This window comes from Trichechus manatus, unplaced genomic scaffold, assembly GCF_000243295.1.
Source record: "Trichechus manatus latirostris isolate Lorelei unplaced genomic scaffold, TriManLat1.0 scaffold00093, whole genome shotgun sequence".
NCBI classification, from domain to species: domain Eukaryota; kingdom Metazoa; phylum Chordata; class Mammalia; order Sirenia; family Trichechidae; genus Trichechus; species Trichechus manatus.
The window spans coordinates 8908902-8931095 of record NW_004444029.1 but is presented as its reverse complement, the minus strand read 5'-3'; the positions used below and the strand labels follow the sequence as shown (position 1 = coordinate 8931095).

General features: G+C 40.0%; 1 protein-coding gene across 7 annotated transcripts in view; it reads left to right on the top strand.

Annotated features, from left to right (window-relative positions):
* The window catches only part of IFT56 (intraflagellar transport 56), a 41468-nt gene that overhangs the window by 7572 nt on the left and 11702 nt on the right, over positions 1 to 22194 (top strand). For all 7 annotated transcript variants that reach the window (XM_004382390.2, XM_023736896.1, XM_023736895.1 and 4 more), the window contains 9 exons: positions 4798 to 4943; positions 8260 to 8431; positions 10197 to 10271; positions 14309 to 14411; positions 17416 to 17471; positions 18920 to 18973; positions 20009 to 20072; positions 21610 to 21698; positions 21883 to 21966. In XM_004382390.2, coding sequence (XP_004382447.2) covers positions 4798 to 4943; positions 8260 to 8431; positions 10197 to 10271; positions 14309 to 14411; positions 17416 to 17471; positions 18920 to 18973; positions 20009 to 20072; positions 21610 to 21698; positions 21883 to 21966 — 843 coding nt within the window. The remainder of the gene's footprint in view (positions 1 to 4797; positions 4944 to 8259; positions 8432 to 10196; positions 10272 to 14308; positions 14412 to 17415; positions 17472 to 18919; positions 18974 to 20008; positions 20073 to 21609; positions 21699 to 21882; positions 21967 to 22194) is intronic.

The window sequence follows — 22194 nt, the reverse complement described above, 5'->3', positions numbered from 1 at the left end:
TGCTTTATGTGTTTTTTTAGATTGTTATTAAGTGCATACAAACAGAATTACTGTGTTGTCCTAGTGGATTGAAACATTTATCATTATTAAATGTCCCTCTTTATCTCTAAAAATTCCTCTTCGCTTAAAATCTACTTTGTCATATTTGTATGGCTATACCAGCTCTAATTTGGTTAGTGTTTGCCCACTATATCTTTTTCCATCCTTTTGCTTTCTAAGGAGCCCTGGTGGCGCAGTGGTTAAGCGCTTGGCTACTAACCGAAAGGTCGGTGGTTCAAGCCTACCAGTCACTCCACGGGAGAAAGATGTGGCTTCTGTAAAGATTACAGCATTGGAAGCTCTATGGGGCAGTTCCACCCTGTCCTGTGGGGTCACTATGAGTCAGAATCGACTTGACCGCAACGAGTACTTTTCAACCTGTTTCCCTGTGTTTAAACTATCTGTCTATAATCAGCGTATAAACGAGTTTTGTGATTTTTTACGCAATTAAATTCTTCATGTTTTAAACTCTAGTATTTAATCTACTTACTTAGTTTATTGTAATTACTGATCTGGTCAGCTTTATAACTGTCATGTTACTGTTTGTTTTCTATTTACCCCAACTGACCTATGTCCTGTTTACTGTCCTTTCTTGTCTTCCTTTAGACTGATGGTTTTTATCACTCCATGCCTCCCGTCCATCAGTGTGCTAATCATGCATACTTTACAAATAATTAGCGGTTGCCCTAGCATGTGTCATTTACGTATTAAAGTGTAATAGTGATGAGTGCTTTTACCACTTTGCAAACCATTTCAAGGACCTTAGACCATTTTAACTCATTTACCGCCCTCCTCCCCATCTTTTGTGCAGGAGCCCTAGTGGCACAGTGGTTAAGCACTCAGCTGCTAACTGAAAGATCAATGGTTTGAACCCCTCAGCAGCTCTGTGGGAGAAAGATGTGGCAGTCTGCTTCTGTAAAGATTACAGCCTTCGAAACCCTATGGAGCAGTCCTACTCTGTCCTGCAGGGTTGCTAGGAGTCAGAATCGACGCGACAGCAGTGGGCTTAGTTTTTGTTTTTTCAATTGTGCTTTAGGTGAAGGGCTTAGTTTTTTGTTTTGTTTTGTTTTGTTTTAGTACCTTTTGTGCAAATTTGAAATGCATTTTAATTATCTATTTCTTTCTAACTCCACAGATACTCTTATTACTGTTTTATGCCGTTAATACTTATTTACACTTAACCATATTTATCTTCTCCAAGGGTCTTCATTTGTTCCTGCATCTTTGTACTTCCATCTGGAATGATTTTCCTTCTATTTGAACTTCCTTTAATATTTTCTTTAGTGTAGATCTGCTGGTGATGAATTTTGTCACTTTTTGTCTAAAAGTGTCTTTATATCACCATCATTTTTGAAGGATTTTTCCTGAGCATAGAGTTATAGTAGGTATTTTCCTTTAGCATTTTGAAGATGTTACTTTATTGCCTTCTGTCTTCCACTGTTTCTACTGAGTCTGTTTGTTGCTTCTTTGAAGGTTTTTTTTTTTCTGTGTTTGAAGTTTATCGCTGTCTTTGATTTTGAGCACTTTTACCATGAGATGCCTAGATGTGATCTTCTTTGCATTTATACCACGTGGGGTTCATAGTGCTTCTTAAATCTGTGGCTGGATGTCTTTATTTCAATTTGGGGAATCCTTGGCTATTCTGTCTTCAAATTTTGCTTCTGCTCTGTACTCTCCCTTCTTTCCTTCCGGGACCCCAGCTATATGCATGCATGAAGACCTTTTCCTGTGTTACATGTGTCTCTTCAACCCTCTTTTCCACATTTTCTGTATATTTTCTATAGAAATTTCCTGGAGTTTACAAGTCCTCTTCGGCTGTTTCTAATCTGCTGTTAAACTCATCTGTTTTAGTTCTTAATTTCAGCAATAGTGTCTTCAGTTCTAGAGTTATTTTATTCTTTATCAAAATTTCTAATTCAGTGTTAGAATTTCCCCAGTTTTTACTTAATTTCTTAAACATCTTGATAACAGTTTTTTCAAAGTCCATGTGTAATAATTCCAGTAACTGCATCTTCTGTCAATCTGTTTCTGTAGTCTGCTCCTTCTCTTCTCTTGGTTTTTGGTCAGATAGCCTTTTTCCCTGGTATGCTTGGTAATATTGCATTGCATGCTGGCTATTGTCTATGGAAATCTAGAGAGATCATGAGACTGGATGATGTTATTTTCTTCCAGAGAGGATTTACTCCTCCTGACAGGCACTTATGATAGGAGCCGATTACCTGATTTCTGTGAGGAATTACACTAATTTAAAGCTGGTCTTCAGTCTTCTTAGAGCTGGTCTATTTCCATTTCCCTTCTGCTTCTAAGGTATCTTTTCAGGAGTCTCAGCTGAAAGCCTTGATGGTCCCTGAACATTTTTTGTCCATTAAGCCCAAAAGACTTCTTGAAGCTGCTTAGTTATCAGCATCCCAGTCACTAATTGAGAATTGGCAGCCGCCTTAAGAGAAAAAGCAGTGCCAAGTGTCAGGCTCACCTCCAGCACTTTCCTTCTCTTTAGTGTCTTGGCATTTGAAGTCCTCACTACCTGGGTAGTGCTCCAGTGCCTTTACACAGATTTTTCAATATTATTCAAGCTTTTCTGGTTGTTCTTGGTGGGTGGACTGGCTTTAACAAGCTGCACTACTATTAGAAGTGGAAGTCTTTGATTCAGTTTTAAGAAGGATATTTTATTGTGTTTTTCTCTTAATTGAAAAAAGTACATATTCATTATAGAACTTTTAGAAAGTAGAGAAAAATCTCAAAGGAAAAAAAGTCAAGGTTTTTTGTAAGTCTAGCATATAGAGATAACTACCAGAATTTTTTGTTCTCTTTTCTTCCAGACTTTTAAAAATGTGTATTTTGTTTTTCTGTGTATGTATATTTATCTTACCAAATTGAGATCATAGTCCATACACTGTTTTATAACCAGCTCTTCACTTAAAAGTGTGTCATGAACATTTTTCCCTGCCACTGCATATTCCAGAGAAGAGATTGTAAATGTTCAAGGGCTGGAAATGAGTCACAAATGTATTTCTAGAACAGTGTACCAAATTTTAAAAAATTTATACAATAGGAAGTGCCATACAAACATTTGCATTTCTGGCTTCTCTTGAAAAATTAGAAGATTTGAAAACACTAAATTCACGTTTCTACATTCAGCAGGTGGTTGAAGCTGAGGAATGGTGCCACCTTTCGAAGGCATAGGTTTTCTCCATTTGCCCTAGTCCTGTGCTGCCAGTGGCCTTGGAATTTGGAACCTCACACCTATGCCTTGCATTTTAATACACTTAGAGTGTTCCATCTAATAGATGTGCCATAATTAATAAGTTTCATATTATTGTGAATTTACTTGTTTCCAGTTTTCATCCTAGTGAAACAGTAATATTGGAGCACGTTTTCTTCCTGTCTTTTTTTTTGGCATATAATAGTTTTATTGTTTTTGGTTTTTTCTGTTGTACTTTAGAGGAAGGTTTACAGAGCAAACTAGTTTCTCAGTAAATAATAATACACGTATTGTTTTGGGACACTGGTTGCCAACCCCACGACATGTCAACCCTCTCCCCTTCTTGACCTTGGGATCCCCATTACCAGCTTTCATGTCCTCTCCTGCCTTCTCGTCTTTGCCCCTGGGCTGGTGTGCCCATTTAGTCTCACTTTGTTTTATGGGCCTGTCTAATCTTTGGCTGAAGGGTGAACCTCGGGAGTGACTTCATTACTGAGCTATAAGGGTGTCCGGAGGCCATGCTCTCAGAGTTTCTCCAGTCTCTGTCAGACCAGTAAGTCTGGTCTTTCTTTTTGTGAGTTAGAATTTTGTCCTACATTTGTCTCCAGTTCTGTCCAGGACCCTCTATCGTGATCCCTGTCAGAGTGGTCAGTGGTGGTAGCCGGGCACCTAGAGCACGTTTTCTTGATGTTTATCATCAATTAAAGTGCCGGGGGATGAGAAAAGTTAGGCTCCAAGGGAACCTTTCCAGTTTAGACTGTGGAATGTAGAAGCTGCATTCATTTGTCTACCACATCAAGACAAGAGTTAAATAACTCTTATAAAAAGTGTCTCTAATATATCAGTGATCAGACTGGAAGTCAGCTTCAGAGTTAATTTGTGTGTGTGTAGAGAGTGCCTTGTTTTAAAAAATTTAAGTGTATAAGCCATTCTTTATACCAGGAGTGAGTAATCTATATTTTAAGGGTCACTCCCAAAGACAATACATCTGTTCTACCCCACGTATAAACAAAAGGCAGCTATTATTTCAGAACCACTTAACAGAATATGCATGCAAGGTTGGAATGGAACTCTGACAGCCTACAATGTATAGTAACTGAAGAGTGGACGAAAATACATAGAACAGGAAATTAAAATCTATTCACTACACCACATCAGGAGAAAGACATTTTGATTCCATGTTACCTCCAAAGGAGAAAGAAATACAAAAGTACAGATAAAAATTGTTTAGTGGCTAAGAGGAAAGAGACATAGAAAAAAGGAAAGGGAGAAAATGTAAAGAGAGCAATAGAAAAGAAAAAGAAGGTAAGAGGAAGGGAGCTTTGAGTAATTTGTATTAGCTGTAATTTAAAGGCTTTCCATTGCCAAGGCTGTGCCTCTGGAGGCTGTTTGCATTCTTTCCCTGAAGGAGAGACGACAAGGAACCAAGGGAGTAGGGAGGAGACAGAGACACAGAGGAGAAGGAGGAGTTTGCACATCTGTAACACAAGCGTTGGATTCTGTGAGCGTACACTAATGAGGATCTTAACATGTCTTTTTCTCTCTCACAATTTTAGTTTAATGATGAAAAGAAACTGATGAACTTTCATCAGAATCTTCAGGATATCACAGAAGATCAACTCAGCTTGGCCTCAATCCACTATATGCGATCTCACTACCAAGAAGCCATTGATATATACAAGCGAATACTGCTAGATAACAGGTCTATGCCCTTTTTTCCCTACTCAAAATCACTTTCATTCTCTTAGTTTCTCCTGCAGCTAGTTTGGCTGAGGACCCAGTGCCAGCATGTGCTCAAATCTGCTTAGTTAGCGTTCTGACGAGATGAGGAACTCCTTCGATAGTGTCTAGATCAGAGTTTCTTTACCTTTCTTTTCACTATTGTCCCTCTAAGGAGTTTATTTAGACATTTTTCCCTAATCCCCCTAGGAAATTTTAACACCATGTGTATACTGTCATTAAAAAGACAGGAAAGAAAGAAAAGACCAAACTGGATGTCAGAAGAGACTCTGAAACTTGTTCTTGAATGTTGAGTAGCTAAAGCAGATGGAAGAAACGATGAAGTAAAAGAGCTGAATGAAGGACACTTCGAGAAGACAAAGTAAAGTATTATGCTGACATGTGCAAAGACCTGGAATTAGAAAACCAAAAGGGAAGAACTTGCAAGGTATTTCTCAAGCTGAAAAAACTAAAGAAAAAATTCAAGCCTCAAGTTGCAATATTGAAGGATTCTACAGGGAAAATAGTAAATGACACAGAAAGCATCAAAAGAAGATGGAAGGAATATACAGAGTCACTGTTCCGAAAAGAATTGGTTGACGTTCAGCCATTTCAGGAGGTAGCATGTGATCAGGAACCAATGGTACTGAAGGAAGAGGTCCAAGCTGCACTGAAGGCATTGGCAAAAACAAGTCTCCAGGAATTGACAGAATACCAATCGAGATGTTTCAACAAATGGATGCAGCACTGAAAGTGTTTACTCATCTATGCCAAGAAATTTGGAAGACAGTTACCTGGGCCACCAACTGGAAGAGATCCATATTTACGCCTATTCCAAAGAAAGGTGATCCAATCGAACGTGGAAATTAATCAAAAAATACCATTAATATCCCATACAACTAAAATTTTGCTGAAGATCATTCAAAAGCAGCTGCAGCAGTATGTCAACAGGGAACTTACAGAAATTCAAGCCGGATTCAGAAGAGGACGTGGAACCAGTGATATCGTTGCTGATGTCAGATGGATCCTGGCTGAAAGCAGAGAATACCAGAAAGATGTTTACCTGTGTTTTATTGACTATGCAAAACCATTTGACTCTGTGGATCATAACAAATTATGGATAACGTTGCAAAGAATGAGAATTCCAGAACACCTAATCGTGTTCATGAGGAACCTGTACGTAGATCAAGAGGCAGTCATTCGAACAGAACAAGGGGATACCGTGTGGTTTAAAGTCAGGAAAGATGGTTGTAACCTCTCGCCATACTTATTCAATCTGTATGCTGAGCAAAATTATCTGAGAACCTGGACTATATGAAGAAGAACACAGCATTAGAATTGGAGGAAGACTCGTTAACAACCTGCAGTATACAGTTGACACAACCTTCCTAGCTGAAAGTGAAGAGGACTTGAAGCACTTACTGGTGAAGATCAAAGACTCCAGTCTTCAGGATGGATTACACCTCAACATAAAGAAAACAAAAATCCTCACAACTGGACCAATAAGCAACATGATAAACTGAGAAAAGATTGAAGTTGCCAAGGATTTCATTTTACTTAGATCCACAATCAACACCCATGGAAGCAGCAGTCAAGAAATCAAAAGACGCATTGCACTGGGCAAATCTGCTGCAAAAGACCTCTTTAAAGTGTTAAAAAGCAAAGATGTCACCTTGAAGGCTAAGGTACACCTGACCCAAGCCATGGTTCATTTGCCTCATATGCATGCAAAAGTTGGGCAATGAATAAGCAAGACTGAAGAATTGTTCCCTCTGAATTATGGTGTTGGCGAAGAGTATTGAATATACCATGGACTGTGTGATGGTTAAGATTGTGTGTCAACTTGGCTGGACCATGATTCTCAGTGTTTCTATGTGATCGCTCCCATGATGCAGTCTGCTGTGAGTAGCCAGTCAGTTGAAAGGGAGTTTCCTTGAGGGTGTGACCTGCATCCAAATATAAGCAGATGTTCTGGCTTTTTGCTCACTCTGGATCCTGTGGCTGCCTCTTGTTTGTCTGACCTCCAATTCTTGGGACTTGAACTATCAGCTTATGTGCTGATCTTGGGATTCGTTGATCTTCACAGCCTGTGAGCAAGAGCCCTGCTCTCCAGCCTGCCGATCTTGGGTTCGCCATCTCCTGCAGCTACGTGAATCAAGAGAAGCCTCTATCCTGATCCACGGACTTGGGACGTTCCAGCCTCTACAATCGCATGAGCCGTTTCCTTGATATAAATCTCTCTATATATATATGTATACGCTTTACTGGTTTTGGTTCTCTAAAGGACTCAGAACAAACTGCCAGAAGAACAAACAAATCTGTCTTGGAAGAAATACAGCTAGAATGTTCCTTAGAAGCAAGGATGGTGAGACTACGTCTCACATACTTCGGACATGTTATCAGGAGGGATCAGTCCCTGGAGGAGGACATCATGCTTGGTAAAGTAGAGGGTCAGCGAAGAAGAGGAAGACCCTCAACAAGACGGATTGACACAGTGGCTGCAACAGTGGGCTCAAGCATAACAACGATTGTGAGGATGGTGCAGGACTGGGCAGAGTTTCATTCTGTTGTACATAGGGTTGCTATGAGTTGGAACTGACTCGATGGTACCTAACAACAACAACATATACTGTGTATCTGTTTATGTGCTGTATGTATATCAATCTGTGCTTTACACGTGAAATGAGTACAGTTTTTTCACATTCCCCTAAGAACCACTTTCACCCCTTTAAGGGTGATATTGTCTCTGTTGAGAGAGAATGAGCTAGTGTCAGTCTCAGTGTTGTTGACACTAAGGTGACTTGAGGACAAAATTAGAAATAAACCATTCTGAAGAATTAATGTTCCATCTTCCTATCAGTGACCACTTTGCGTTTCTCCTCTTCCCCAAACTTTTGCATACACCTCCCTTCTTGGCCCTTTGCTTTACCTTCACAGTCTGCACCCATCCCCTTCCCAGTCATCAAGCCCACCTGGCGTGTCTGGCCATCCACCATGTGGTGTGTGCTTATTGCGTTTATGCTCAATTCTAACATATGTTAGTTTTTCTGCACAAGCAGGTAGAATTTGAGGTATTCTCTTTCTTCTCTGTCATCTTTTGCTCTAGTTATATTGGAACAGCAAAATATTACAATGAAAAAAGAAAAAAATTGCAATGATTATATCTTGCCTTTTTCACAAGGCAAATTCATGAACTTTGCTTTCCTGTCAATCTGAGCCATTTAAAAAAGTCCTTGTAGTCTGACAACATTTCTTAAAGTAGATTTAAACTGTTAACCCTTAATTCTTTCATTTAATAGGGAATACCTTGCCCTCAATGTTTACGTGGCCCTCTGTTACTACAAGTTGGATTACTATGATGTCTCTCAAGAAGTTCTGGCTGTTTACCTTCAGCAAATTCCTGATAGTACCATTGCTCTCAACCTGAAGGCCTGTAATCATTTTCGCCTTTACAACGGGAAAGCAGCTGAGGTAGTCATGTTTAATGTAGATTTTTTTTAAATATCCTGTATCAGAAGGAACCTCCTTTCTTGTGTTAGTTTGCTCGAGTTTTTATGATGCTAAGATGTGGAATTTTATCAGCATGTGTTCTGTATCTTTTGAGATGGTCATATAATTTTCTCTCTTAATCTGTTTTTGTGGCAAGTTACATTGAGATATTTTCCATTGTAAAATTAACTTTGCATTGCCAAGATAACCCAACTTGGTCATAGTGTATTCTTTTCTTTACATATCATAGGACTCACTTAGCTAATAGTTTATTTAAGATTTTTGAGTCAATACTTGTCAGTATTATTGTTCTATAATTTGGGTTTTTTTTTAATTTGTTTTTTTTTTTTTTTTTGCTATTGCTCATATCAGGTTTTAGTACAAAGGTTATATTAGGCTCATTAAATGAACTGGGGAAGGTACTGTATGTTTCTGTTGTCTGGAAGAATTTAAGATTGGCATTAGTTTTTCCATAAATGTTTGGTAGAATTTGCTAATGAAGCAATCTAGACTTGGAAGGTTTTAAATCACTAATTCAATTCCTTTAATGGTTATAGGACTAATTGATGGTTTCTACTTTTTCTTTTGTCATTTTTTGGTAAGTTGTATTTTTGTAGAGTTTGACCATTTTATTTACATTTTCAATTCTTTTTCTTTTAGTCTTTCAAAAAACCAGCTTTTGGTTTTGTTAATGCTCTCTTTCACATAATTGTTTTTTTTTTAATTAATTGTTGTACTTATCTCTTATTTCCTTCTGTTTTGTTTCAGTGTGCTTTGCTGTAATTTTTTAAATTCTTAGAATGGATGCTTAGCTTATTAATTTTTAGCCTTTTCTAAAATACCATTTAAGATTATAAATTTTTCCTCTAGGTATTGATTTAGCTGCATTCCAAGTTTGAGTATCCAATACAACTTCTCATTTCCAGTATGAGTTCTTATTTTGGGTTAATTAGAAGTATACTTCATAATTTTCCCGTAATTGGAGAATTTTCCAGTTATCTTTTTGCTAGTGATTTATAGCATAATTACATTGTAGTCTGAGAGCATATTCTGTATGATTTTATTCCTTTGATATTTTTTGAAACTTGATTTATGGCTGCAGTATATGGTCAGTTTTTCTAAGCTTTCCATGTATACTTGAATAGAATGCATACTTCGAAAATAGTGGTGCAAGATTTCTTGTATGTCCATTATGTCAAGTTAATTTTTTATGATGTATCGAAACTTCTGTAAGTTAGTAGTTTTGTTATGTCTGCTCAACGTCAGTTACTGAGAGAGGTGTGGTGTTCAGATCTCCCGCTATGATTGTGAATTTGTCTGTTTCTCCTAGCTCTTTGCATTTTTTGCTTTATATATTTTGAGACATGATTTTATGTATATAATTTTAAATTGTTACATCTTCCTGGTGAATTGAACCTTTTATCAGTATAAAGTGATCCTCTTTTCTCAAATTATATTTTTGTCTTAAAGATATTTTATATGCTCTTAATGTAGATATAAAAGTTTTCTTCTGATTTGTGTTTTTAGGTTTTTTTTTCAACCGTCCTTTTACTTTCATCCTCTTTATGACTTTGTCCTTTAAGTGTGTCTCTTGTGAAATATAGTCGATTTTGTTTATTTATTCTGCCTGTCATGAGGATCAACTGAAATAGCATGTTAAATTCTTTGTAAACTATAAAGCATTGTGTAACTGAAATAAGAACTATGCAATTATCATTTCCATAAGCCTTTTATTTTTCAATTTCAGGCAGAACTCAAAAGCTTGATGGACAATGCTTCTTCTTCCTTTGAATTTGCTAAAGAACTCATCAAGCACAATCTGGTGAATAGCAGATTTCGGTCTTGACTGTCTTGAGTCCTACCCTGCTTTGGTACATCACCGCAGTTAGGAGGATGAATGAAGGGAGCTATCCAGCAGATAGCACGCTAGTCCAGGGAACTCCCTGATGTGGAGGAGACAAAGTGGGTTTAAGATAGAATTCCTTTCCTCAAGGAAATGCTTGTTGGGAGGGCAGTAATACATACATGAAATGTTTAAAAGAAGCATAAGGCAGTGTCGATCCAGATGTTAGTTTTTTTGGGCACGGACGAGGGAACGTACCCTTGTGGGTTAGAAAACAAAAAAACCCAAACCCATTGCCATCGAGTCAGTTCCGACTCATAGCAACCCTATAGGACGGAGTAGAACTGCCCTATAGAGTTTCCAAGGAGCACCTGGTGGATTTGAACTGCTGACCTTTTGGTTAGCAGCCATAGCACTTAACTACTATGCCACCAGGGTTTCCTGTGGGTTAGAGTAAATGGGAAAGATTTTCTGGTGGAAGTGAAACTTGAGCTGGTCTTTGAAGGATGGTTGAGATTTAAAGGGTTCATTCTAGGCAAGGACATGGAATTAGAACGAGGATGACAGATGTGAATGGTGGTGAGCAGGTTTCTCTTACTAGAACAGGAAGCTTGCACTGGGGAGTAGTGGGAAGTAAAGTTGTATGGGAGGGGAGCGTGTGGGCTTGACTATGACGGCCATGGCTAAAAATGCCCAGGCTCAGGTTAAGTTTGACTGTGTTGTCCTTCCATTGTAGTGAGAAACAGAGCAGCTGCTTTCAGCTCAGAGCCTGGGGACATTGGGCAAGTTATTTAATATTGCTGAGTCTCAGATTCCTGGTCTAAAAATGGGGATAATAATAACTACATCTCCTCCTTCTCCTTTCTTTAGCACTGCAGTTCTCCCAGTACCCTGCTCAAAACCACAGCCATTTTAGATTCTCCCTCCCCTTGGTCTCTGGTATCTACTCAGTCACTGCATCCTGTCGTCTTTCTTGGCAATGTCTTGTATTTACTCCTTTCCTTCTCTAACTCAGGCCCCCATCACAGATCGTTTTATTTGGATAGTTCCTATGATGGGTTCCTTCCTCCAATCTTTTCACTTCTAATCTGGTTTCTAAATTGAAGCCAGATTACATTTTTGTGGAGAATGATGAGTTAGAGAAAGTAGTGTAGAATTTACACTTGGACAGAGATCAAGAGTGGAGAAGACATGTACGTGTTATCATAAGAAACTTGATTTCTGAAGTCCTAACAATTAAATACGAAAGAAAGGATTAAAAACAGAGAAAAATGTGGTTCCGAGGAGCATCTGTGTTTAAGGCACTGGAGGAAGAAGAGTCACGAAGGCAACAGGAAAGGGCAGGCGAGAAAGAGCGCCTAGGTAGTGTAATGTCACATAAAGCGGTGGCTCTCAGCCCTGGCTGCTGTTACAGTCACCAGGAGGCCTTTGGAAATACTGATGCCGGCCTCCACCCCCACAGAGTCTCATTAGTGGTTGGCTGGGGCCCAGCTCTCAGTGTTTTTCTTAAAATCTTCCCAGGTGGATGTAATATGCAGCCAGAGTAAAGAATCGCTGAATGAACACATATGATGGGAAGGAGCATATCAAGGATTATCCTTAGAGTGGGATTAAAGAGGGAAGGGAGAACGTGCCTGTCTTAGTTATCTAGTGCTGCTATAACAGAAATACCACAAGTGGGTGGCTTTAACAAACAGAAATTTATTTTCTCACAGTTTAGGAGGCTAGAAGTCTGAATTCAGGGCACCAGCCTTAGGGGAAGGCTTTTTCTCTGTTGGCTCTGTGGGAAGGTCCTTATTCCTTGGATCCTTGGAGATCTTCAGGGGCATGGCATCTATCCTCTCCCATCTCTGCTTCCTTGATCTGCTCCTTTTATATTTTGTAAGAGACTGACTCAGGACATACCCTACACTAATCTTGTCTCATTAACATAACAAAGACAACCCATTCCCAGATGGAATTATAACCACAGGCACAGAGGTTAGGATTTACAACACATATTTTGGTGGTACACAGTTCAATCCATAACAGTGGACATTTTCATTTTTCCTTTTGTAATACTGTAGTTTCCTCCCCCAATGAACACATACTACTTTTATAGTTCAAAAAAATTTGGAAAATACTGAGGCAGTACAAAGCTTGTGAAGAGCACAGACTTTCAAAGTTACCTTGAGGTCAGAATCACACTATGCCATGTACTAGCTGGTAACTCTGGGCAAGTCACTCAGCATTGCTAAGTCTTAGGTTCTCGTGTATGGGACGGGGGAAATCATAGCACCTACCTTATTTCTCTCTGAGGGTAGATCAGGTAACGTGTGGAAGGCGCTTCTTCACCCGGTGCCTAGCTGCTAGGATGGATTTGGTAAGTGGTAGTGTTCTCACGGTCATCCTGTGGCCTCAGTGTCAGAGCTGCAGACAGTCATGGAGCAAGAGGACCGAGGAAGCCTGTGGGATTTTAGCTAACAGGTGATTCGTGACTTCTGAGAGTGTGTTTACTGGTGTGCCGAGAGCAGAAGCCCGTTTTCTGGGGGTCAGAGAGTGAGGGGATGAGAAGAAAGAAGAAACAGTAGGCCACATACTTTCGAAGTGTGGCTTTGCGAAAAGAAGAAAAACAGGGCACTTTGCAGAGGGAACAGTGGGACCAAGTGGAAAAGTTTTCGAGAGAACCAAAACCCTTGTGTACGGTTAAAGTTGAGAAGGGGCCAGGGCTTCAGGAGGCCTGAAGAGGCCATGGTTCATGCAGAACCAAGGTGCTGATGGAGTTAGAGGTCATGAGGTCAAGGGCACAGGGGAAGGACTTAATCTTGGCAGAAGAAGGGAACATCTCAGACAAGAACAAAGAAAAAGATGACCGAATTGACGTTTGAGGTAGGAAGAAGAGATGGGGTAGTCATGCCTGAGGTCTGGATTTCTGTAATTTAATTTGTGAAACATTTACTGTGTGCCAGACACTGCTAGGCTCTGGGAATACGACAGTGAGTGACAGTGTCCTTTCACAGAGGTTTTTGTGGGTTTTTTTTAGTTTTTCTTTATAGCATTTAGCATCACCTGACAGCATACGTATTTGTGTGCTATTTGAAGGTCCCTCCCCACCTGAGTGTAGCTTCCATGGTGGCAGGGGAGTGACTTCTTCCTGCCGTAACCCCACTGCCTGTTATAGTACCAGCCACAGAGTAGGTGCCAACGAGTATTTACTGAATTAATGAAATGAAATGATATCTGCTATGTTAACTCGTTTAATCCTCATAATAACCCTGAAAGGAAGACATTCCTAATGCCGTTTAGAGATGAGAAAGTAGTCTCAGAAAGGTTATGGAAATTCCTTCGTGGAGTTTTTATTGTAGAATATCTGTCTAGAAAAAGTTTCATCAATTATTGGGTACCATAAACGAGTTTTCTGCAGTTGTTACAAGGAGAAAAGGAAAGGTCTGCAATGAAAGTCATGTTTTCACTTTGTTGCTTACGCCTGTTACAATTTAGATAAGGCTGACTTTCAGTGAGGTCAATGTCCATGTGTATATAAATTTTCAAACCTATATTTGTTCTTCCAAAAAATAATTGAGTGCCTACTATACTGGCCCTAGATCTGTGGGATGGGAGTATACACAGTAAATCCAGAGTTCTGTGTCACGTGGAGCTTTATGCCGGTGGATGTAACCAACAAACAGAAAAATACAAAGTAAAACGGAGTGATAAGTGCTGTGAATAAAAATAAAGACAAAGGCATAGAGGGTAATAGTGGAGATAGATTTTAGATAGGGCGAAAAAGAAATATTTATTTCCGGGCTGTCAAGAGTCAGAAACAGGAGCGGGAAAGAACAGGGCTAAGACGCACAGGCGATAGCTTGACAATAATAAATTCAGCAAATGATGGAAGTTCTTGATACACTTTGGATTCCCAGAGGTGTTTCAGTTGGCTGTCATGCACCTAGTTGTCTGTGGCAGCTCCTTAATTATCTCCATCACTAAGTATGTGCCTGATTGTTGCCATAATCACACAATTCCTCTCTCTCTAGGTTGTTTTCCGGGGAGGTGAAGGGGCTTTGCAGGTTCTGCCCCCCCTGGTTGATGTCATTCCTGAAGCGAGGCTAAACTTAGTGATTTACTACCTTCGCCAAGGTAAGAAGAGCTTGTCTGGCTTTTACTTGTAACAGGAGATTTTAGAACATCCAATCTCTGAATGGAGCCCTGGTGGCACAGTAGTTAAGAGCTCAGCTGCTAACCTAAAGGTCAGCAGTTCGAATCCACCAGCTGCTCCTTGGAAACCTTATGGGGCTGTTCTACTCTGTCCGATAGGGTTGCTAGGAGTCGGAATCGACTCAACGACAACAGGTTTGGTTTTTTTGGAATCTCTGAATAGGAGCCCTGGTTGTGCAGCAGTTAAGTGCTCGGCTGCTAACCAAAAGGTTGGCAGTTTGAACTCACCAGCCGCTCCATGGGAGAAAGACATGGCAGTCTACTTCCGTAAAGATTTACAGCCTTGGAAACTCTATAGGGCAGTTCTGCTCCATCCTGTGGGGTCACTGGGAGTCGGAATCAGTCAACTCTACGGCACCAGGTCTTTGGTTTTAGTCTCTAAATAAGGAGCCCTAGTGGTACAGTGGTTCAGCACTTGACTGCCAACTAAACAATTGGCAGTTTGAACCCACCCACTGGCTCCTCAGGAGAAAGACCTGGTGATCTGCTTCTGTAAAGATTATAGCCTAGAAAACCCTTTGGGGCAGTTCTGCTCTGCTATAGGTCGCTCTGAGTCGCAATCGACTCGAAGGCAACAGGTTTTGGTTCCTTAATACTTCCAAAACTATATTTGCGTCAGGTTCATAGGACAGAACAGATTTCTTGGTGCTGGTTTTTTGTGCTTTTTTTTTTATCCTCTTTTCTGCTCGCAGCCTTGTTCTCCTCATCCTGTTTCCATGCCCCTCTGGGTTCCTGTCCTCTGCTCTCCACCCGTCTTCTCTTTCACTTCCCACTGTTCTTCCTGCCTCCCCATTCAACTGCTCCATTCTTCCTGGTTCTCTCTGATGTACCATGTACATTCCCACTTCTGTTTTTTTATCATTAATTTTTTATTTGCTCTGGTATTCTGCCTTTCTGTTTCTCTGTACCTATGATCTCCTATGAGAAATGTTACGATTCAAAGAGAATTGATAGTTATTGCCCTAATTGCTAGTCGCATCCCTGAAACTGCCCTTTATTGGATGGTTATGGGCCCAGGGGAATAGCGGCCGTGCGTCTGTGGGACACTCTTGTCAGAGACTGCAGACTCAGGGCATGGGGGACCGCGGACTCGGGGCGTGGGGGACCGCGGACTCGGGGCGTGCGGGACTGCGGACTCGGGGCGCAGGGGACCGCAGACTCGGGGCGTGGGCCTTTTAGGTGACGTGCACACTACCAGACAGCATATCCTCATTGAGGAAGATGCGAATGTTTAGTAAAATAAGACCTTGAACTTGCAAACAGTTTTCTCTCTGAGATCTATAGGGAAAAAGAAATATGCTTTTGAACAAGAATTTAAAGAATAGCTTATGTATTTTATAAATTAATGTTTATTATGGGATTTTTCAAACATATGCGAAAGTAAAGAGAATAGTGTAATGAGTACCCAAATACTCATCCCATACTCTACAATTTTCAAGATCTTGCTGGCCTTTTTTCATCCATTCCCCCCTTTTTGTCTCTGAAATGTTTTTGTTTTTTTAAATAGTATTTTATTGTGTTTTCGGTGGAAGTGTACACAGCAAGTTAGGTTTCCATTTAACAATTTCTACACATATTGTTCAGTGACGTTGTTTACAGTTTTTACAATGTATCAACATTCTCATTAATTTTATTCTGGTTGTTCCATTTCCAGTAATCTAGTTTCCCTGACCCTTTACCTTCTCATCTTTGTTTTAGAAGAGTTGTTGACCATTTGGCCTCATGCAGATGATTTTTTAAAGGCATACAGTATTCACAGGGGATATTCTTTATTTTATGAGCCAATCTGTTATTTAGCTGAAAGGTGACCTCAGGGCTTAAAGAGTGTCTCATGGCAATAGCCTCAGAGGTTCCTCTAGTCTCTACTGCTCCAGTAGGTAAGACTTTTCAGGAATTTGAGTTCTGTTCCAGTTTTTTCTTCCATTCTGTCAGAATCCATCTCTTGTGGCCGTGATCAGAATGGTAGGTAGTGGTAGCCAGGTACCATCTAGTTCTTCTGGTCTCAGTGTAGATGAGGCCATGGTTCGTGTAGAATATCAGTCCTATAGACCAGTTACTTCTCTGAGTTTCGGATTTCCTTCTTTCTCTTTTGCTCCAGACAAATAACAGACCAATAGTTGTATCTTAGATGGCTGTTCACAAGCTTTTAAGACCCCACACACTACTCACCAGACTAGGATGTAGAACATAAACTTTATGAACTATATTACGCCAATTGACCAAGTTGTCCCACGAGACTATGGTCCTAAGACTTCAAACCTAGAAAACCAGTCCTGCAAGGTGTTTGGTTATGTCTAAATATCTGTAACTGTGCCCCCGTGTGGTTTATTATATATATGAGTATATATGCATATACACACATACATGCATAAACACATACATATAGATACATTTATCTGTGCACACGTACACAATATACGTGTACATACACATACATGCATCTGTACATACGTGTGTAACCATGTACACATTTTTTGGTTGTTGTTGGTGTTGTAAAATTATATTTTTGATCTCTCTTACCTGCTGAAATGTTTTAAGGCAAATTCCAAACTAATTATCATTGCACTCCTACATATATATATATATATATATATTTTTTTAAAAGGTCATTTTTCTTCTGTAACCCCAGTGCCATTATCGCCGTTAACAAAAGTAACAATAATTCTTTGGTATGTGATACCCAGTTCATATTCTTAACGTGAACATTTTTTTAGGTGCCTCCTGACTTAATATAAGTTTTCTAAGGATATTTGATTATCTTTAGGATAACTACTCAACATTGAACTTGATCGAGAGCTAGAGGTCAGGTAAAAACGTCCTATTTCCCGTGAATGCTTGAGTATTAAAGGATTGTATCTTTCTGGGACTGCTTCAGAAGAGTTTGCTGGAATACAGACTAGGTAACTACTTATTTCTCATATTTCAGATGATGTGCAAGAAGCTTATAATTTAATTAAGGATCTGGAACCTACTACCCCTCAGGTAATTAAGAGTGTTTTATGTTTTTAGTAACCAAGTTCTCTTGAAAATCAGTAGAACTTCAGAAACATAGCCAAAAGGCATGGTAGAGGAGATTCCTTCTTGTAGAATCCCAGAAAAGACCCTAAATATTGATCTAGACTCCATGTTCCATTGTAGTGATGCTTTTGATAAGAGAGTGAATGTTCTGGACTTTTTGATGTTTTTAAATTCCCTTCTTTGTGGCCATTTCTTCAGAAGCGTTAAGAATTGAACATATTCAAATCCGATATTGTGATGAAGCTAACGACTAGGTATGTACAGGTAGTCCCTGACTCCCAGCGTATCCGAGTTCCCACAGACTGCACTGAGGACCATCGCACTTACGACTGTCCGTTTTTTATTTTGTTTGTACCTCTTGTCATTAGTAATACGTACTACATACGGTGTTGCAGCGTGTAATTTGCTGATGTTATCGTTCTCATGCTAACCCCCCATACTGATAATAAAAGGCAATAATAATGAAAACTAAAGCAAAAAACAAAAAAACGAGGTATTGGTAACATGTGAGAACTGACTTAGGACAGAGTCGTTGGAATGGAGCCGCCTCGTAAGTCAAGGGACTACCTGTGTACTTATCTCACTGGGGTGATTGTCTATAACTTGTCCGTCTCCCCTGCTACACTGTTAACTCCTTGCAGTCAGGGACTGTGTCTGTGTTGCGTGGCCAGAACTAAGTACAGTGCCTGGTACATAGCAGGCATTCCGATTATTGGTGAATGAGTGAATGAATGAAAATGTGTCCGGGCCCCATGGGGTCTAAACAGGTGTATTTCTCAAGTGTATTGAAAGCTTCAGCATCTTCCACACTGTTCTTTTCCTGAGCTCTCCTATATAAAAATAGCCCTCATGTAAAAATTAAAAATTGGTGGAACTGCTGAGGAGGATACTTTTTAAAGACTTGAACCAAATCTGAAAGAGAAGCCCCAGCGTTCCGAAAGAGAATAGCTTACACATGGGAAGCAGAGGATTGTTTTCTGAGGGACAGAATCACTAGGAAGAGAGGATTATTGAGTGTTTGGCAGAGGGAAATAATGCAGATGATGTGGCCATGGAGGAAGGCAGGGCTGATACGGTGACAAAAAGTGTTACAGAAACATTTTACTGTTAATTTTTTCCCGTTGGATTGAAATAAAACAAACTTTATCTGCTGGAAGCTTCCACTGAGTTACTTCTGCTTAAGAATGAGAATTTACAAACATGACGAATTCCATTATATGGACACTTGCTTCCTGAGAATTGAAGTGAAAGTCTCCTAATTCTATCATTTTAGCCAGGGACAGAACAGAGACAAGGTAAGCTGTATACAGCTAATACATACCAAGCATTGAGTCGACACAACGATTCAGCAGGAAAGATATCTCATAGTTCTATGTTCCTCTCAGATTAATCGGTGTTTTTCCATTTTCCAGGAGTATATCCTCAAAGGAGTCGTCAATGCAGCCCTTGGCCAGGAAATGGGGTCGGTGAGTCACTGGTAGCCTATCGTTTGCAAAATTCCCGTGTGTGGAAAAGATCAAAATGAACATCAGATGCAGTTGGCAGTAAGCTTACAAATAGGCTCTTCTGCAGTTCCTTTCATTTGTCCATATCCCTCAATTCAGATTCCGTTGTAAAAAGAATTGTATGTTACTTGGAAACAAAAAGAAGCAGCAGCTTGGACTCTAAGAATTGCTGCTCTGTTGAAAAGGAGCCTTGCATCTGATGGCAGCAGCAACAGATCATCACGCTGCTTCATTCTTAATTGCAGGACTTTTTTGTCCACCCTTGGGTCTCTCTGAGCTATAATTTTGTCATCTGTAAAATGGGGATCATTGTTTCTCTGGGAAAACTTTTTATAAGCATCAAAAGGCTGTCTAAAGATAAGCTCTTATCTGTCTTAATATGCTTGCTGTATTCAGTTCTTTTTTGGAACAAAAACCAAAAACCAAACCCCTTGCTGTCAAATCCATTCCAACTCATAGTGACCCTATAGACAGAGTAGAACTGCCCTACAGGGTTTCCAAGGAGCAGCTGGTGGATTCGAACTTGCCGACCTTTAGGTTGGCAGCCGAGCCCCTGAAATAAATCTTTGTATCTCCAACTCACTGCACAGTGCCCATACAGTAGATAGGCAGTAAATGGTTGTTGAATACACAATTTTATTTAGTAAATATTCATTGTTACAACTAGCTCCTACCACAGGGTCTGATATATTAAAAAAAACATTAAATATTTGTGGATTGAATAAATGAATGCATTCACTAAGTAAAGGTACTGTTAGGATAGAATTGGGGGATTGGAATTTTTTTCATCTTTTCTGTCTGACCCTAAGTAGGTTTTAATTTAGTTTCAGGTTATCATTTTCTAAGTGCTTATGTTAATAAGAATTAGTATAGTTTTTGTCAACATTTAACAAAGGTATATGTGAAATCTTGACAAATCGGTTAAAACCATAAAGTGTCATACAAATGAGATATTTTTACCTTCTTCCTGTGTATCGGCTCTGCTTTGTTTTTCAGAGGGATCATATGAAAATCGCCCAGCAGTTCTTCCAGTTGGTGGGAGGCTCAGCCAGTGAATGTGGTATGTCTGCAGTCTGCACACAGGAGCATGGCTCATGACTGGATCTGAGTGTGGATCTGCCGGGGAGGTTTGGTTCCCTGTCCAGGAGCTCATCTGGGGGGATTCCGCTTACAAAGTGGAGGGTCAGGAATAGGAGAGAAGGCTGGAATACACTCTCGTCAGCGCCTCAGCTGAAGTGGGATGAGAGAATAAATACAGGAGAATAAATGGATTCTTCATTTCATGAGCGTTTTAAAAGTTTGATTTAGTCTTCAGTTTTAAATATTAGTTTTTATTGATTTGTCAGTATTTCTTTATGTATAACATTTTATCATGTCGAAGATATTTTTTCTCTGGTGGGTCATTTGCCTTTTGACTTTGCCTACAGTATTTTTTTCCTATATAAAAATATTGGAGCCCTGGTGGCACAGTGGTTAAGATCTACGGCTGCTAACCAAAAGGTCGGTGGTTGAATCCACCAGCCGCTCCTTAGAAACTCTGTGGGGCAGTTCTACTCTGTCCTAAGGGTTGCTATTTTATTTAGTAAAATGTTTCTTTTCTGTAATGATTTCTTACATGGGTATCAAGCTCAGAAAGTGCTTTCATACTTCACAGTGATACAGTATTCACCTATATTTGCCACTTGTAGTTTTGCGGTTTCAGTTTTATTATTAAAATATGGGTTTCGTCAGCCGAGATTCAGGGTAGGGTCTGAGAAAGGCCGTATAAAGGCTGATAGCCAGTGTGACCGCCGCGGCTGCCTGCGGTAGTATGTAACCAGCATTTATTCTGACTCATCAGAGTTCACGCTGAACTGATGGTTATATACTTTATCACCCCTGAATATTTATTTTCTTTCAAATGTTTATTTAGTTAATATTTTCCTCCATTTCATTCATTCATTCATGCAACAAAAGTTTATTGAGGTGATGGGAATGCAGCAGCGAGCAAAACAACCAAAAACCACCGCCCCTGTGGAACTGCCAGTCTATGGAGACAGACAAGCAATAAACATGATAACTAAATAGATTATATAGTTTCCCAGACTGTGATGAGTGCTATGGAAAAAATTTGAATGGAGTTAGGGAGATGGAGTGTGCTGTTGGCAAGGGTAATCCCCTACTACCTCAGGTAAGACTCTGCTGTCGGAAATAACGCTGGGTCAGAATCAGGTGGTTCCAGGCAAGTGATTTCTGCGCTTGAGATGGGGAGTGCTAGGCTGTCCTAGGCGAGTGATGATGGAAACCAGGCCACATCAGCTGAGCGGGCAGGCGCTGGAGCCCTGGAGAAAGACCCGAGAATCCCGTGGCCAGTGCACCTGCAGGGCATTGCTCCCCTGGGGCTCTGGGAGCGAACCCCCAGGAAGATGACTGGTCCCTCAGAGTACCCTGACTCCAGCGTGTTGGATTCTTGCCCACTGAACAGAGTCTGTAATTTCAGAATCTAGAAGAAGGTGTTGGGATACATTCCTATCTCTAAATTATAAAATAACTCAGGTTTAAGCGAAAGAGAGCTTGTAGTTGCTGAACACACATGGGTTCTTTCCCCTCCATTTCAGACACGATACCAGGGAGGCAGTGCATGGCTTCCTGCTTCTTCCTGCTGAAGCAATTTGATGATGTCTTGATTTACCTCAACTCATTTAAGGTCAGTCAGCTGTATGTAATGTGTCTGAGAAATAAGATGCTCTCAAAACTGGCCCTGTTCCTGTGGGGAATTAGTGGCATCAGCTAATTCCTTAAGATTGTTTTTGTGTTTATCTGGTGTAACTGATGTTTTTATGTTTTATATGTTAATGCTCAATGTGACCTGTTTTGAGGCTGTTTTTCAGAGTTACTTCTACAATGATGACATCTTTAACTTTAATTATGCACAAGCCAAAGCTGCAACAGGCAATACCAGCGAGGGTGAGGAGGTGGGTACCTGCTTTTGAAAGCATCTGCATGGTTCTGTCTGGAAACATCCTTGCTTGTCTTTTTCTCACTGAAATAAAATGGTCAAGGGTAAAAGATTATTAGAGGTTCCTTTGTTCTTAGGTCACATTAAAAACTACAATGTGAATAAACATACAGATTTTATCACCCTATTAATCATATTACATGTTTTCCCCTTTTTTTTTTTTTGTAAGTTTTATGGAAGTATA